Raw genomic sequence first — 13,488 nt, forward strand, 5'->3', positions numbered from 1 at the left:
TGTTTTCACAACAAAACATATTTAATTAAACTGTTGACAGCCCCTCTCTCTCAAGAAAGGAAAGAAGGAGAGAGGAGAGGAGATGGAAAAGCATGGTGGTGAGATATCCTGTAGCTAAAGGTAATGTGTCTGCCTATTCATTAGGAAAATATAACAAAAAATCCCTATTATTAGGCTATTCAAAATCAAATACAAATTCACTATAATTGTAGGTTAACTCTGTAAGTCGCCCTGCACAATCAATGAACCAATAGCATTTCCTTGGCCTATAGGTTCTCTCCCAGACTCATGGATAGAACGTGTAGCATAATGTAACCAGTCCATCCAGTATGCATAATAATACAGTCCACACTCAAAGCGCTGTCCATTTCGTTGTTAGGCTTTGAAACAACATCCACAACAACCATGTTTTCCACTCAGTTTCAACCTGTTGGTGAACTTCTTTCTTCAAATTGATCCATCACAGTGAGGTGAGTTGTGAAAGCAGAATACTGTTTTGGTGACAAGCGTTGGATGTGGTTTTTGATGGCATTTCACAATGGAAAACCACACGATGACTGCCGGTGTGGAGGTAATAAGATCACAGCAACAGCCCTTACTGCACCGTTTGTATTATCTTGTCAATCTGTAGAATCAGCCTCCCAAATTTAATTGAAACCTTCACCCTCCTCTCTGCCCCTACCGCTTTTGCTTCTCCCTGGCTCTCTTGTGTGTGTGTGTGTGTGTGTGTGTGTGTGTGTGTGTGTGTGTGTGTGTGTGTGTGTGTGTGTGTGTGTGTGTGTGTGTGTGTGTGTGTGTGTGTGTGTGTGTGTGTGTGTGTGTGTGTGTGTGTGTGTGTGTCTGGCAAATGCAGTTCAAAGATGAGGGAGTTGTGCATGCTCCTTAACAGACTTCACTTGATTGAGGAGTGACAACTGTAATAGTTAGCTAATTATATTATTGTCAAGGCAGTGGTATAACTGGTAGCCTTTTCCTGCAGTCAAATGACCTCATGGCTGGAATGTTATTAATATTTTTCATAATTTCATAACTAATTTCAAAACCCGCCGCAAATCTGGTGTTTCTATGTCAAACAGTTATGTTATATTTCAGTCTTCTGTGATGTATATAAAGTGTAATATTGGGATGCAAACTCAAGCTGTAATACATTTCATCTCTATATCTGACATGGTGCAGGTGTCTTCTTGTTTTAAGCCCATAACCATGTTGTAACAGTTGGGGTTTTTGCATAGTTGTTGAAACATAAAATGAAACATTTGAAGGGTTTTCATTCCAAAGCGCTATACATCCCCTAGGGGTATATCGTTCCCTTTCAGCACAATCTGATACGTATCTAGATACATGGGTTACGATACAATACCAGAACCAAACATGTTCATAAGCAGGAAAAACTCTTCCATTCGGTTATATGTCACTGACAAGCTCTTAGCTTTGCCATTATACTTGTTTGATTATGGGGGGGACTAAGCTTTTAATTGGCTTTTATAAACACCCTTAGACTGTGCTGGAGAGAATCTGTCTGAGAGGTTTGTATCTCCATCCATCTGTTTGTATGTCAAATTGATATAATGCAGACGATAGTAATTATTTAATGCAGTAGAGTACATTCTGATGAAGGGCCTGTTTATGTCTGTTTTAACTTAAACTGTCTACATAGAACATGTATGTTACTATGTGCGTCACTCACTGTCAATACACTGTGTGGTTACCAGATGGAAAAGACTGCTCACTGACTTTTATGGCCCATACACTGAGGAAGGCCTGTGTTCAGGGTCACAGTGGTTAGCAAGGCAGTATTCCTCCAATCCTGAGGATTGTTCTGGGCTACCTGGCTCAGGACAGGGAGAGACCACTACTTATACGGGTGTTCTCCAAGTACAACCAAGTCTTTAGTGTTGTGATGATATGTGTATTTATGACAATGTTGTGAGTGTGTGCGTGTGTGTGTCCAGGTGCCAACCCCCTCTGGAGCAGCAGCTCTGTGTAAGCCAGGATCTGCTGTGTGTTGGACTACTGAGTGATGCTACGCTCAGCTAACACCCCCAATACTACGGCACAGTATCACGTCACACCATCACAGCTGTTCACACTCCTTTCTGACCTCTCAGCCTCTGGGTTGTGTTCATTTGAGAAATGGAAAACATTTTTCTACCGAAAACGACAATGTGCGTTTTGTACCCAAGGACGTCAGAGGGCAACAATCGGTTAACCACCTAACTGAGGAACTAAATTTAACCTTGCGTAATACCCTAGGTGCAGTCACACCCCTAAAAAAATGTTGTCATAAGAAACTAGCTCCCTGGTATACAGAATATACACGAGCCCTGAAGCAAGCTTCCAGAAAATTGGAACGGCAGTACCGTGAGGAGGCCTCACTGCTGATCGATCATCCTATTTACCAACTTAATTGAGGAGAATAAGAACAATCCAAAATGTGTTTTTGATCCTATCACAAAGCTAACTAAAAAGCAGCATTCACCAAGAGAGGATGGCTTTCATTTCAGCAGTGAAAAATGTATGAACTTCTTTGACAGAAAGATCATGATCATTAGAAAGCAAATTACGGACAAATTACGGGCTCCTCTTTAAATCTGCATATTTCTCCAAACCAGACATTCAAGTTGTTTAATACTATATCTCTTGACACATTGATGAAAATAGTAATGGCCTCTAAACCTTCAAACTGCATACTGGACCCTATTCTAACTAAACTACTGAAAGAGCTGCTTCCTGTGCTTGGCCCTCCTATGTTGAACATAATAAACGGCTCTCTATCCATTGGATGTGTACCAAACTCACTAAAAGTGGCAGTAATAAAGCCTCTCTTGAAAAAGCCAAACGACACAGAAAATATAAAAAACTATCGGCCTATATCAAATCTCCCATTCCTCTCAAAAATGTTAGAAAAAGCTGTTGCGCAATTTAATTGAAGTCTTTCTCCTTCTCTTCTCCCGGAGGACCTGAGCTCTGGGACCATGCCTCAGGACTACCTGGCCTGATGACTCCTTGCTGTCCCCAGTCCACCTGGTCATGCTGCTGCTCCAGTTTAAACTGTTCTGCCTGCGGCTATGGAACACTGACCTGTTCACCAACGTGCTACTTTGTCCCGGACCTGCTGTTTTAGATTCTCTCTCTCTAATGATCGGTTATGAAAAGCCAACTGACATTTACTCCTGAGGTGCTGACCTGTTGCACCCTCTACAACCACTGTGATTATTATTATTTGACCCTGCTGGTCATCTATGTACGTTTGAACATCTTGGCCATGTTCTGTTATAATCTCCACCCGGCACAGCCAGAAGAGGACTGGCCACCCCTCAGAGCCTGGTTCCTCTCTAGGTATCTTCCTAGGTTCCTGCCTTTCTAGGGAGGTTTTCATAGCCACAGTGCTTCTACATCTGCATTGTTTGCTGTTTGGGGTTTTAGGCTGGGTTTCTGTACAGCACTTGGTGACATCGGCTGATGTAAAAATGGTTTTATAAATACATTTGGTTGATGTGTAGTCCCGCCATTTTCTTCTGTTTGTTGCCTAATGATCACGACCCTGATGTCCTTCCCCCTGTCAGAGCTGCTGTAATACATGCTGGGAGGGATGCAGGTCCACCTAGACAGCAGCGTAGCGTGTGTGAGGCCCAAAAATATAAATGAATAAATATCAGAAAGCCACGCCCCCCAAATGACCCCATCCCTTTACATTGCTTATGCCTGATTTGCGTTGAGACGACGTTAAATTCAATGCCCATCATGGCAGATCTGAACGTAATGCGAGCACAATGTGACTTTCCTGCATCTAAACCTAATGCCAAGTGATACTAAACGTACATACCATGTACACTTTTGACATAGTGGAAGATACATACTGAATTTATACTGTTTTTCATACTAACATGGACCAAGATATGTGTTGCTTTTGCATATATTTGTTCATTTGTTTTGCAAGATCCGGTTGATTGGTCGGTTGATTGGGTTAATTGGTTTTGCAGGATGTTGATGCCATTGATTAAAAGAGTAAGAATAGGATGCAATACTCCATTGTTTGGACACAATATAATTGTAAAAAAATAAATCAGTTGGTTGCACCATTAATTCACTTAATATTGAGGCACGAAATATTGCAACATGTATCTTTTGTCAAGCTGGATACTTAAAATATGAAATAAGATTATTAGAGTCATGCTTCTTCGGTAGTAGATTAAAGACAATTAGTCCGTGAATGTTGTAAATAAATACTGTGTGTAAATACTGAAGTGATGTACAATTGTTAATAAAATTGTTCATATACCAATTTTCTATACTGCTTCTATATGTATAGCCTGCAAGTAGATTGACATTTAAAACATTTGAAGTTCCATCCAAACCTAAATGACATGAAAAATATGTATTTTAAACTTTCAAAACTGAACGTAGACTGTCGGCCATAGCCGTCTTTTCAATGACATTTTGCTAGGCCAAATGACACCCCATCTCCTCCCCTTCCTCTCCTCCTTTTTCTCCTTTTTGATTGAAGTGAGGTCTGTGTCAGTCAGACCAGAACACACAGCGACCACTCAACCAGGCCAGCTGTGTTGCCTGTGTGTTGGTCTCCCAAATGACACCCTAGTCCTTCTACAGTGGACTCCTTTTGACCAGTGCTTAGAGAGAGTGGAGTGGCTCTGGTCTAAAGTAGTGCACTACAATGGGAATAGGGTGCCATTTGGGAGACCAACACACAGGCAACACAGCTGGCCTGGTTGAGTGGTCGCTGTTTGTTCTGGTCTGACTGACACAGCCCTCAATTCCATTAGACTCAGATGAAATGTCAGCCTGGTAGAGGACAATGAGGCCAGAGGATGTCACCCACCCAGTCAGCTCCACAAAGAACATAATTTAGAAATGACCAGCTGTGTGTGTGTGTGTCTGAGGCAAGCTAACTTCTCTCTCTGTCACTGACCCAGCAGAGGATGCACTGTTAGCTCTGAGGAGACCGTCCTATCTTACACTGAGGGAGCAGAGAGAAGGGGGGAGGAGATGGAGGATGGTGGGGAAGGAGGAGAGAAGGGGGAGATGGGGGGGATGGGGGGGAAGGAGGAGAGGATAGGGGAAAGATGGGGGATGTGGGGAAGGAGGAGAGAAGGGGGAAAGATGGGGGATGGTGGGGAAGTAAGAGAGGAGGGGGGAGATGGGGGCAATGTGGAGAAGGAGGAGAGAAGGGGGGAGGAGATGAGGTGATGGTGGTGAAGGAGGAGAGGAGGGGGAGGATATGGGGGCATGTTGGTGAAGGAGGAGAGGAGGGGGAGGAGATGGGGTATGGAGAAAAAGGAGGAGAGGAGGAGGAGGAGATGGGGGATGGAGAAAAAGAAGGAGAGGAGGAGGAGGAGATGGGGGATGGAGATTAAGGAGGAGAGGAGGGGGAGGACATGGGGGGATGGAGAAAAAGGAGGAGAGGAGGAGGAGGAGATGGGGGATGGAGATTAAGGAGGAGAGGAGGGGGAGGACATGGGGGGATGGATAAAAAGGAGGAGAGGAGGAGGAGGAGATGGGGGATGGAGAAAAAGAAGGAGAGGAGGAGGAGGACATGGGGGGATGGAGATTAAGGAGGAGAGGAGGGGGAGGACATGGGGGGATGGAGAAAAAGGAGGAGAGGAGGAGGAGGAGATGGGGGATGGAGATTAAGGAGGAGAGGAGGGGGAGGACATGGGGGGATGGAGAAAAAGGAGGAGAGGAGGAGGAGGAGATGGGGGATGGAGATTAAGGAGGAAAGGAGTGGGAGGACATGGGGGGATGGAGAAAAAGGAGGAGAGGAGGAGGAGGAGATGGGGGATGGAGAAAAAGAAGGAGAGGAGTGGGAGGACATGGGGGGATGGAGATTAAGGAGGAGAGGAAGGGGAGGAGATGGGGTATGGAGAAAAGGGAGGAGGAGGAGATGGGGGGATGGTGGTAAAGGAGGAGAGGAGTGGGAGGAGTCGGGGATGTTGGTGAAAGAGGAGGGGGAGGAGATGGGGGATGGAGGTGAAGGAGGAGAGGAGGGGGGGTGGAGGTGAAGGAGGAGAGAAGGAGGGAAGAGATGAGGGAATGGTTGTAAAAAAGGAGAGGAGGGGGAGAAGATGGGGGATGGAGGTGAAGGATGAGATCCTTATTGCCCTTGTGTGCTGATGGGCGCCAGTCCAGCCACCGTAATAATGCAAGACTAATTATTTTCCACAAGAGTGATCACATCTGCTGGGTTTGGAGGACAGTAAAACCGGCAATCGTTTACCATTACATTCAATGAGGCATTGTGCAAACTTTAACAGAGGGAATAACTGTTTCCCTCTTTAAGAAGGGGTGGGGGAGTGGGAGGGTGCTCCTCTTTATGAAGGGTTGGGGGGAGTGGGAGGGTGCACCTCTTTATGAAGGGTTGAGGGAGTGGGAGGGTGCTCCTCTTTATGAAGGGTTGAGGGAGTGGGAGGGTGCTCCTCTTTATGAAGGGGTGGGAGAGTGGGCGGGAGCTCCTCTTTATGAAAGGTTGGGGGTGGGGGAGTGGGAGGGTGCTCCTCTTTATGAAGGGGTGGGGGTGGGGGAGTGGGAGGGTGCTCCTCTTTATGAAGGGGTGGGGGAGGGGGAGTGGGAGGGTGCTCCTCTTTATGAATGGGTGGGGGAGGGTGCTGCTCTTTATGAAGGGGTGAGGGAGGGTGCTCCTCTTTATGAAGGGGTGGGAGAGTGGGTGGGTGCTCCTCTTTATGAAAGGTAGGGGGTGGGGGATTGGGAGGGTGCTCCTCTTTATGAAGGAGGGGGGAGGGAGCTGCTCTTTATGAAGGATTGAGGGAGGGTGCTTCTCTTTATGAAGGGTTGGGAGAGGGGGAGGATGTTGTTCTTTATGAAGGGGTGGGGGAGGGGGAGGTTGCTGCTCTTTATGAAGAGGTGGGGGAGGGGGAGGGAGGGTGCTGCTCTTTATTTATTTATTTATTTATTTTATTTTACCTTTATTTAACCAGGTAGGCAAGTTGAGAACAGGTTCTGATTTACAATTGCGACCTGGCCAAGATAAAGCAAAGCAGTTCGACAGATACAACGACACAGAGTTACACATGGAGTAAAACAAACATACAGTCAATAATACAGTATAAACAAGTCTATATACAATGTGAGCAAATGAGGTGAGAAGGGAGGTAAAGGCAAAATAGGCCATGGTGGCAAAGTAAATACAATATAGCAAGTAAAACACTGGAATGGTAGTTTTGCAATGGAAGAATGTGCAAAGTAGAAATAAAATAATGGGGTGCAAAGGAGTAAAATAAATAAATAAATAAAAATTAAATACAGTTGGGAAAGAGGTAGTTGTTTATGAAGGGGTGGGGGAGGGGGAGCGAGGGTGCTGCTCTTTATGAAGGGATGTGGGGGGTGCTGCTCTTAATGAAGGGGTGGGGAGGGGGAGGGAGGGTGCTGCTCTTTATGAAGGGGTGGGGGAGGGTGGGTGCCGCTCTTTATGAAGGGTTGAGGGAGTGGAAGGGTGCTCCTCTTTATGAAGGGTTGAGGGAGTGGGAGGGTGCTCCTCTTTATGAAGGGTTGGGGGAGTGGGAGGGTGCTCCTCTTTATGAAGGGGTGGGGGAGTGGGGGGGGTGCTCCTCTTTATGAAGGGTTGGGGGAGTGGGCGGGTGCTCCTCTTTATGAAGGGTTGAGGGAGTGGGAGGGTGCTCCTCTTTATGAAGGGTTGAGGGAGTGGGAGGGTGCTCCTCTTTATGAAGGGGTGGGAGAGTGGGCGGGAGCTCCTCTTTATGAAAGGTTGGGGGTGGGGGAGTGGGAGGGGGCTCCTCTTTATGAAGGGGTGGGGGTGGGGGAGTGGGAGGCTGCTCCTCTTTATGAAGGGGTGGGGGAGGGGGAGTGGGAGGGTGCTCCTCTTTATGAAGGGGTGGGGGAGGGTGCTGCTCTTTATGAAGGGGTGAGGGAGGGTGCTCCTCTTTATGAAGGGGTGAGGGAGGGTGCTCCTCTTTATGAAGGGGTGGGAGAGTGGGCGGGTGCTCCTCTTTATGAAAGGTAGGGGGTGGGGGATTGGGAGGGTGCTCCTCTTTATGAAGGAGGGGGGAGGGTGCTGCTCTTTATGAAGGGGTGAGGGAGGGTGCTTCTCTTTATGAAGGGTTGGGAGAGGGGGAGGATGCTGTTCTTTATGAAGGGGTGGGGGAGGGGGAGGTTGCTGCTCTTTATGAAGAGGTGGGGGAGGGGGAGGGAGGGTGCTGCTCTTTATGAAGAGGTGGGGGAGGGGGAGGGAGGGTGCTGCTCTTTATTTATTTATTTTATTTTACCTTTATTTAACCAGGTAGGCAAGTTGAGAACAGGTTCTCATTTACAATTGCGACCTGGCCAAGATAAAGCAAAGCAGTTCGACAGATACAACGACACAGAGTTACACATGGAGTAAAACAAACATACAGTCAATAATGCAGTATAAACAAGTCTATATACAATGTGAGCAAATGAGGTGAGAAGGGAGGTAAAGGCAAAAAAGGCCATGGTGGCAAAGTAAATACAATATAGCAAGTAAAACACTGGAATGGTAGTTTTGCAATGGAAGAATGTGCAAAGTAGAAATAAAATAATGGGGTGCAAAGGAGTAAAATAAATAAATAAATAAAAATTAAATACAGTTGGGAAAGAGGTAGTTGTTTATGAAGGGGTGGGGGAGGGGGAGCGAGGGTGCTGCTCTTTATGAAGGGATGTGGGGGGTGCAGCTCTTAATGAAGGGGTGGGGAGGGGGAGGGGGAGGGAGGGTGCTGCTCTTTATGAAGGGGTGGGGGAGGGTGGGTGCCGCTCTTTATGAAGGGGTGGGGGAGGGGGAGGGAGGGTGCTGCTTTTATGAAGGGGTAGGTTAGGGAGTGGGAGGGTGCTCCTCTTTATGAAGGGGTGGGGGGTGGGGGAGTGGGAGGGTGCCCCTCTTTATGAAGGGGTGGGGGAGTGGGAGAGTGCTCTTCTTTATGAAGGGGTGGGGGAGGGTGTTGCTCTTTATGAAGGGGTGGGGGAGGGGGGGATGCTGCTCTTTATGAAGGGTTGGGGGAGGGGGAGGGAGGGTGCTGCTCTTTATGAAGGGGTGGGGGAGGGGGGAGGGAGGGTGCTGCTCTTTATGAAGGGGTGGGGGAGGGAGGGGGCTGCTCTTTATGAAGGGGTGGGGGAGGGGGAGGGAGGGTGCTGCTCTTTATGAAGGGGTGGGGGAGGGGGAGGGAGGGGGCTGCTCTTTATGAAGGGGTGGGGGTGGGGGAGGGAGGGTGCTGCTCTTTATGAGGGGGTGGGGGAGGGGGAGGGAGGGTGCTGCTCTTTATGAAGGGATGGGGGTGGGAGGGTGCTGCTCTTTATGAGGGGGTGGGGGTGGGGGAGGGAGGGTGCTGCTCTCTATGAAGGGGTGGGGGTGGGGGAGTGCTCCTAAATGGGGTCTCTGAGTCACCACTATTCTCTTTGGATAGAAGGTACTGTACAGTGTTGTACTCACTGACTACATTAAGAGCTTTATGATAAAAGCATTATGAAACATCCATCCTTGGAAAAATACAGACACCAGATCAGGACCAAGGTGAAACACATGACTTTTTGTTTGGTCTACTTTTAGACAGAGTGGGATGTTATTTACATTAGCAGGCAAACATGTCATCACTTCTTTAGGCTGCCAAAGGTCAATACAGGTTCACCATTTCCTCTGCTGACCAATCTCTCATGATAACACACCTAAAGTGCGTTAGCAAGGAGGATATAGACCCACAATGCAACACTGTGAACATAATGCATCTAATGGTATAACAGACTCACCGACACAATGATGAATATGATTTGTTCTGCAGGGTGGGCCTTGAGGAGACACAGTAATGCTGCCCACCCAGGGCCACAGCAAGGATTTATACAACACGTTTGAATTAAATAACTATTAGGGAATCGATTGTGAAATGGTAAGAGAAAAAATAGGTGATTAATTTGGGCCTGCAGTTTACGGCTCCCTCTCTTTTCATCGCCTGTCCTCCTCCATTCCTTCTCCTCTTTCTCCATCTCTCCTCTCCCTTCCTCCCTGGTGTCTCTTCTGTCATTTCTCCTGTCTCCCCATTACTCTCCTCTCGTTTCCTCCATCTCTCATCATCCTTCCTTCCCTCCTTCACTCCTGCTCTCTCCCTCACTCCTCTCTCTATTCTTCCCTTTCTCCCTCCCTCCTCCTCTCTTCTCTTCCTCCTCTCGTGCTCGCCTAATTAACTGTCAACTGTAGCCATTTATGTTTCTATATTTAATGAGGGAATGAATATTAAACATTCCCCTCTCTCTTCTCGCTCTCCACCCCCTATACATCCCCTCTCTCTCTCCTCTCTGCCCTCTCCACCCCCTCTTTCTCCCTTCTCCATCCCTCTCTCCTCTCTCCACCTACTCTCTTCACTCTGCACCCTCTCTCTCCCCTCTATACCCCCTCTACCCCCCTCTCTCCCCGTCCATCCCCTCTCCCCTCTCTCCCTACTCTCAAACCACTCTCTCCCCTCTCCACCCCCTCCCCCCTACACCCTCTCTCCCCTCTCACTCCCCCCTCTCCACCCCCTCATTTCCCTCTCTCCCCTCTCCACCCCCCCTCTTCCCTCTCTCCCCTCTCCACCCCCTCTCTTCCCTCTCTCCACTCTACACCCCCTCTCACACCCTCTCCAACCCCTCACTCCACTTTCTACCCCCTCACTCCCCCTCTCTCCACTCTCCACCCCCTCTCTCCCCTCTCCACCCCCTCATTTCCCTCTCTCCCCTCTCCACCCCCTCTCTTCCCTCTCTCCCCTCTCCACCCCCTCTCTTCCCTCTCTCCACTCTACACCCCCTCTCTCCCCTCTCCAACCCCTCTCTCCACTTTCTACCCCCTCACTTACTACCCTGTCTGAGGTGGTGACATGAACATGTTACTGTGACGATGAGAGTAAGTGACAGGATTTTGTATAGCTGGAACTTCAAACAGGCTCCCCCACATGTATTATGAATATGTGACTGGGAAACCATATTAAAGCACGGGTGAGCATGAAAACACAGGACCCCCACCAATCCAGATACACTGTAGTTCAAAACCTGATCTCTTCCATGTTGAAACATGTTTGGATACAGAGGAGATCAACAGTGTATACAGAATTTAATGTGAATTTTCTCAGTCAGAAAATGCAGAAACCTTCAGGGAAGTAAAAAAATATATATATCTGTGATTTGACTGCTGGCTTAGTTGCTCAGTATAGCATATAAGCTTCTGGCCAAAGCACTGTCAGTGAATGGACTGCGTAGAATCACCCTCCATCCCCAAACATTTTATCTGATAAACCACATAATGACTCGCACCTCTTTTCCTGATTGCCACGTTGTACCTCCGCCTCCTGTGTTCATCACCGTGACACATTTACATCAAAGGGAAACCTCCATCATGACCCATTTTCTCTCCCTCCGCAGCTGCTTGTGCTCTGGGCCAATCACAGCGCGGCAGGAAGTATCCCATGTATCCCTGTGATGAGCGGCTGGTTAGGCACACTAAAGAGCATCATTCATGCTCAGACACTCCAGTAGCGATCCAGGCCAATCATCAGCAGGAATACTACCATCAACCCATTTTAAATGATAGAAAGTTTCCTTCCCCATATTATCCAGGTGATCGAACACAGACAGTGTCCATGTTGTATGTTGAGGTAAACCAGATCAGACGTTTTTTGCCATTCAGAGACGGCAGGGTAGCCTAGTGGTTAGAGCGTTGGACTAGGAACCGGAAGGTTGCAAGTTCAAACCCCCGAGCTGACATGGTACAAATCTGTTGTTCTGCCCCTGAACAGGCAGTTAACCCACTGTTCCTAAGCTGTCATTGAAAATAAGAATTTGTTCTTAACTGACTTGCTTAGTTAAATAAAGGTATAATAAACAGAATTAAACATGTTGGATAGCTGCAGAGCTCTCAGGTGTTCCCTGTGTCCAAGTTGATCTCACCTTCCAAATAAAGCATCGCTGGCAATTTCATCGTTCATTTCAAGTAGTGTGATATATACTGAGTTGCCCATGTTGACTCAAATCAAAGTTTATTAGTCACATGCACTGAATACAACACAACTCCAATACTTCCCACAGTTGTGTCAAGTTGGCTGGATGTCCTTTAGGTACTGGACCATTCTTGATACACACTCAAACCGGTGCTCATACTACCATACCCCGGATTCACCTGGTCAGTCTATGTCATGGAAATATCAGTTTCTGTTCACTCAGCTGAAGTTGTCCCAGTAATCTCAGTAACAACCACACTGAATGGTTTTCTATTCACAGCAGGCTAAACTGAGTGTAAAGCCTACCCATCTTGAATCAATGCAAATATCCCCTTGTAAAATGATCTACTAAGGTAAAACATTACTGTGGTACTAATAGTGACCCTATCTTTGGTTAAAGTAGCACTCAGAGACCGTGCTTGTCTGGGAACATAAACCCATTGGTGTCTTACCTAACTGCAGCTCCAGGATGCTGAGTTTGCTTTCTGAGGGGAACAGGATCTTTGGAGGCTTGTCTGTCAGAGGGGCTGGAAAACAAAAAGAAAACACACATTACAATTCCTTTCCACACTTCTGACATTTGTCCGTTGAGCCATATACTTATGAAAATGTCTTCGTAAACCCGAGCGCAGCGTTGAAGAGTGAGAGGAGAACACAGTGCAGACACCGTATGGAAGCTGAAGCAGTAGACAGAGGGAAACTGTTAAAGGATATCCCCTTCTCCAAAAGCCTCAAACATCCATCTACTTCAAAACTTTACCCTGGCAACCGTTTTTAATCCCAGCTAGCGGCTTCACTACCTTATGGACCAAGCACGTCAGTGACTAGACTGGCTGTGCTACAGTGTGAACACGGATTCAGGTTGGATGGGTATTTACCCCAAACCCCGGTTTATTCCCTGTTATGTAGGGAAGGGCTTCAGTACCGTTCACAGGTTTCTTAGCAGCTATTTACATATGTCAGATTCATATGTCAGATTGTTGCGACGACTCGTAACAGCAGAACAAAATACCTATAAATAACCCATTGGTGAATTTCCTCCAACCTCGATGTTGAGTGAGATGGATCAAGCCAGCAACAGAGGGAGGACAAGGGGAAATAAGTAGTGTGTGACTGGAAGTGCTATCCTGTCATGATGAGCTTCATCGTACCAAGCTGCGTTTGACAGGACGCTCGTCTTTCAGCCGCCCGGATTCCAACTTGCATGCGCTCCGGATGCATTTAAAGTGGCTACGTTTGGTTTAGTCTTCGTGTATTCTCAGACTGCACCAAGAGAATACATCTAATATCCATATTCTGTGAAGTGCCCAGCCTATTTACCATCAACTTTTTTATTTTGATGTATCCGCGCTGCAATGAAACATACTCTTGGGTACGACATATGGCATCGCTGAAATCTCTATTTGTATTTATCTGTCATTGTTGTTCAAAGCCTTTAACCCAGAGGCAAATAACTGGTGGTGGTGGTGGCAATGTTTACCGTAAGAAGCAGAGGCAACATAAATAGGCTTTACAAAGGAGG

The 13,488-nt window shown here is 47.2% G+C and overlaps 1 protein-coding gene across 2 annotated transcripts in view; it reads right to left on the reverse strand.

The window, feature by feature from the left end:
- LOC109906797 (interleukin-1 receptor accessory protein-like 1-B) overlaps nt 1–13,488 on the reverse strand; it is a 430,365-nt gene that overhangs the window by 146,619 nt on the left and 270,258 nt on the right. For both annotated transcript variants that reach the window (XM_031792874.1, XM_031792873.1), the window contains exon 6: nt 12,419–12,493. In XM_031792874.1, the coding sequence (XP_031648734.1) occupies nt 12,419–12,493 (75 nt within the window). The remainder of the gene's footprint in view (nt 1–12,418; nt 12,494–13,488) is intronic.

Source organism: Oncorhynchus kisutch, linkage group LG16 (assembly GCF_002021735.2).
Source record: "Oncorhynchus kisutch isolate 150728-3 linkage group LG16, Okis_V2, whole genome shotgun sequence".
Lineage (NCBI taxonomy): Eukaryota > Metazoa > Chordata > Actinopteri > Salmoniformes > Salmonidae > Oncorhynchus > Oncorhynchus kisutch.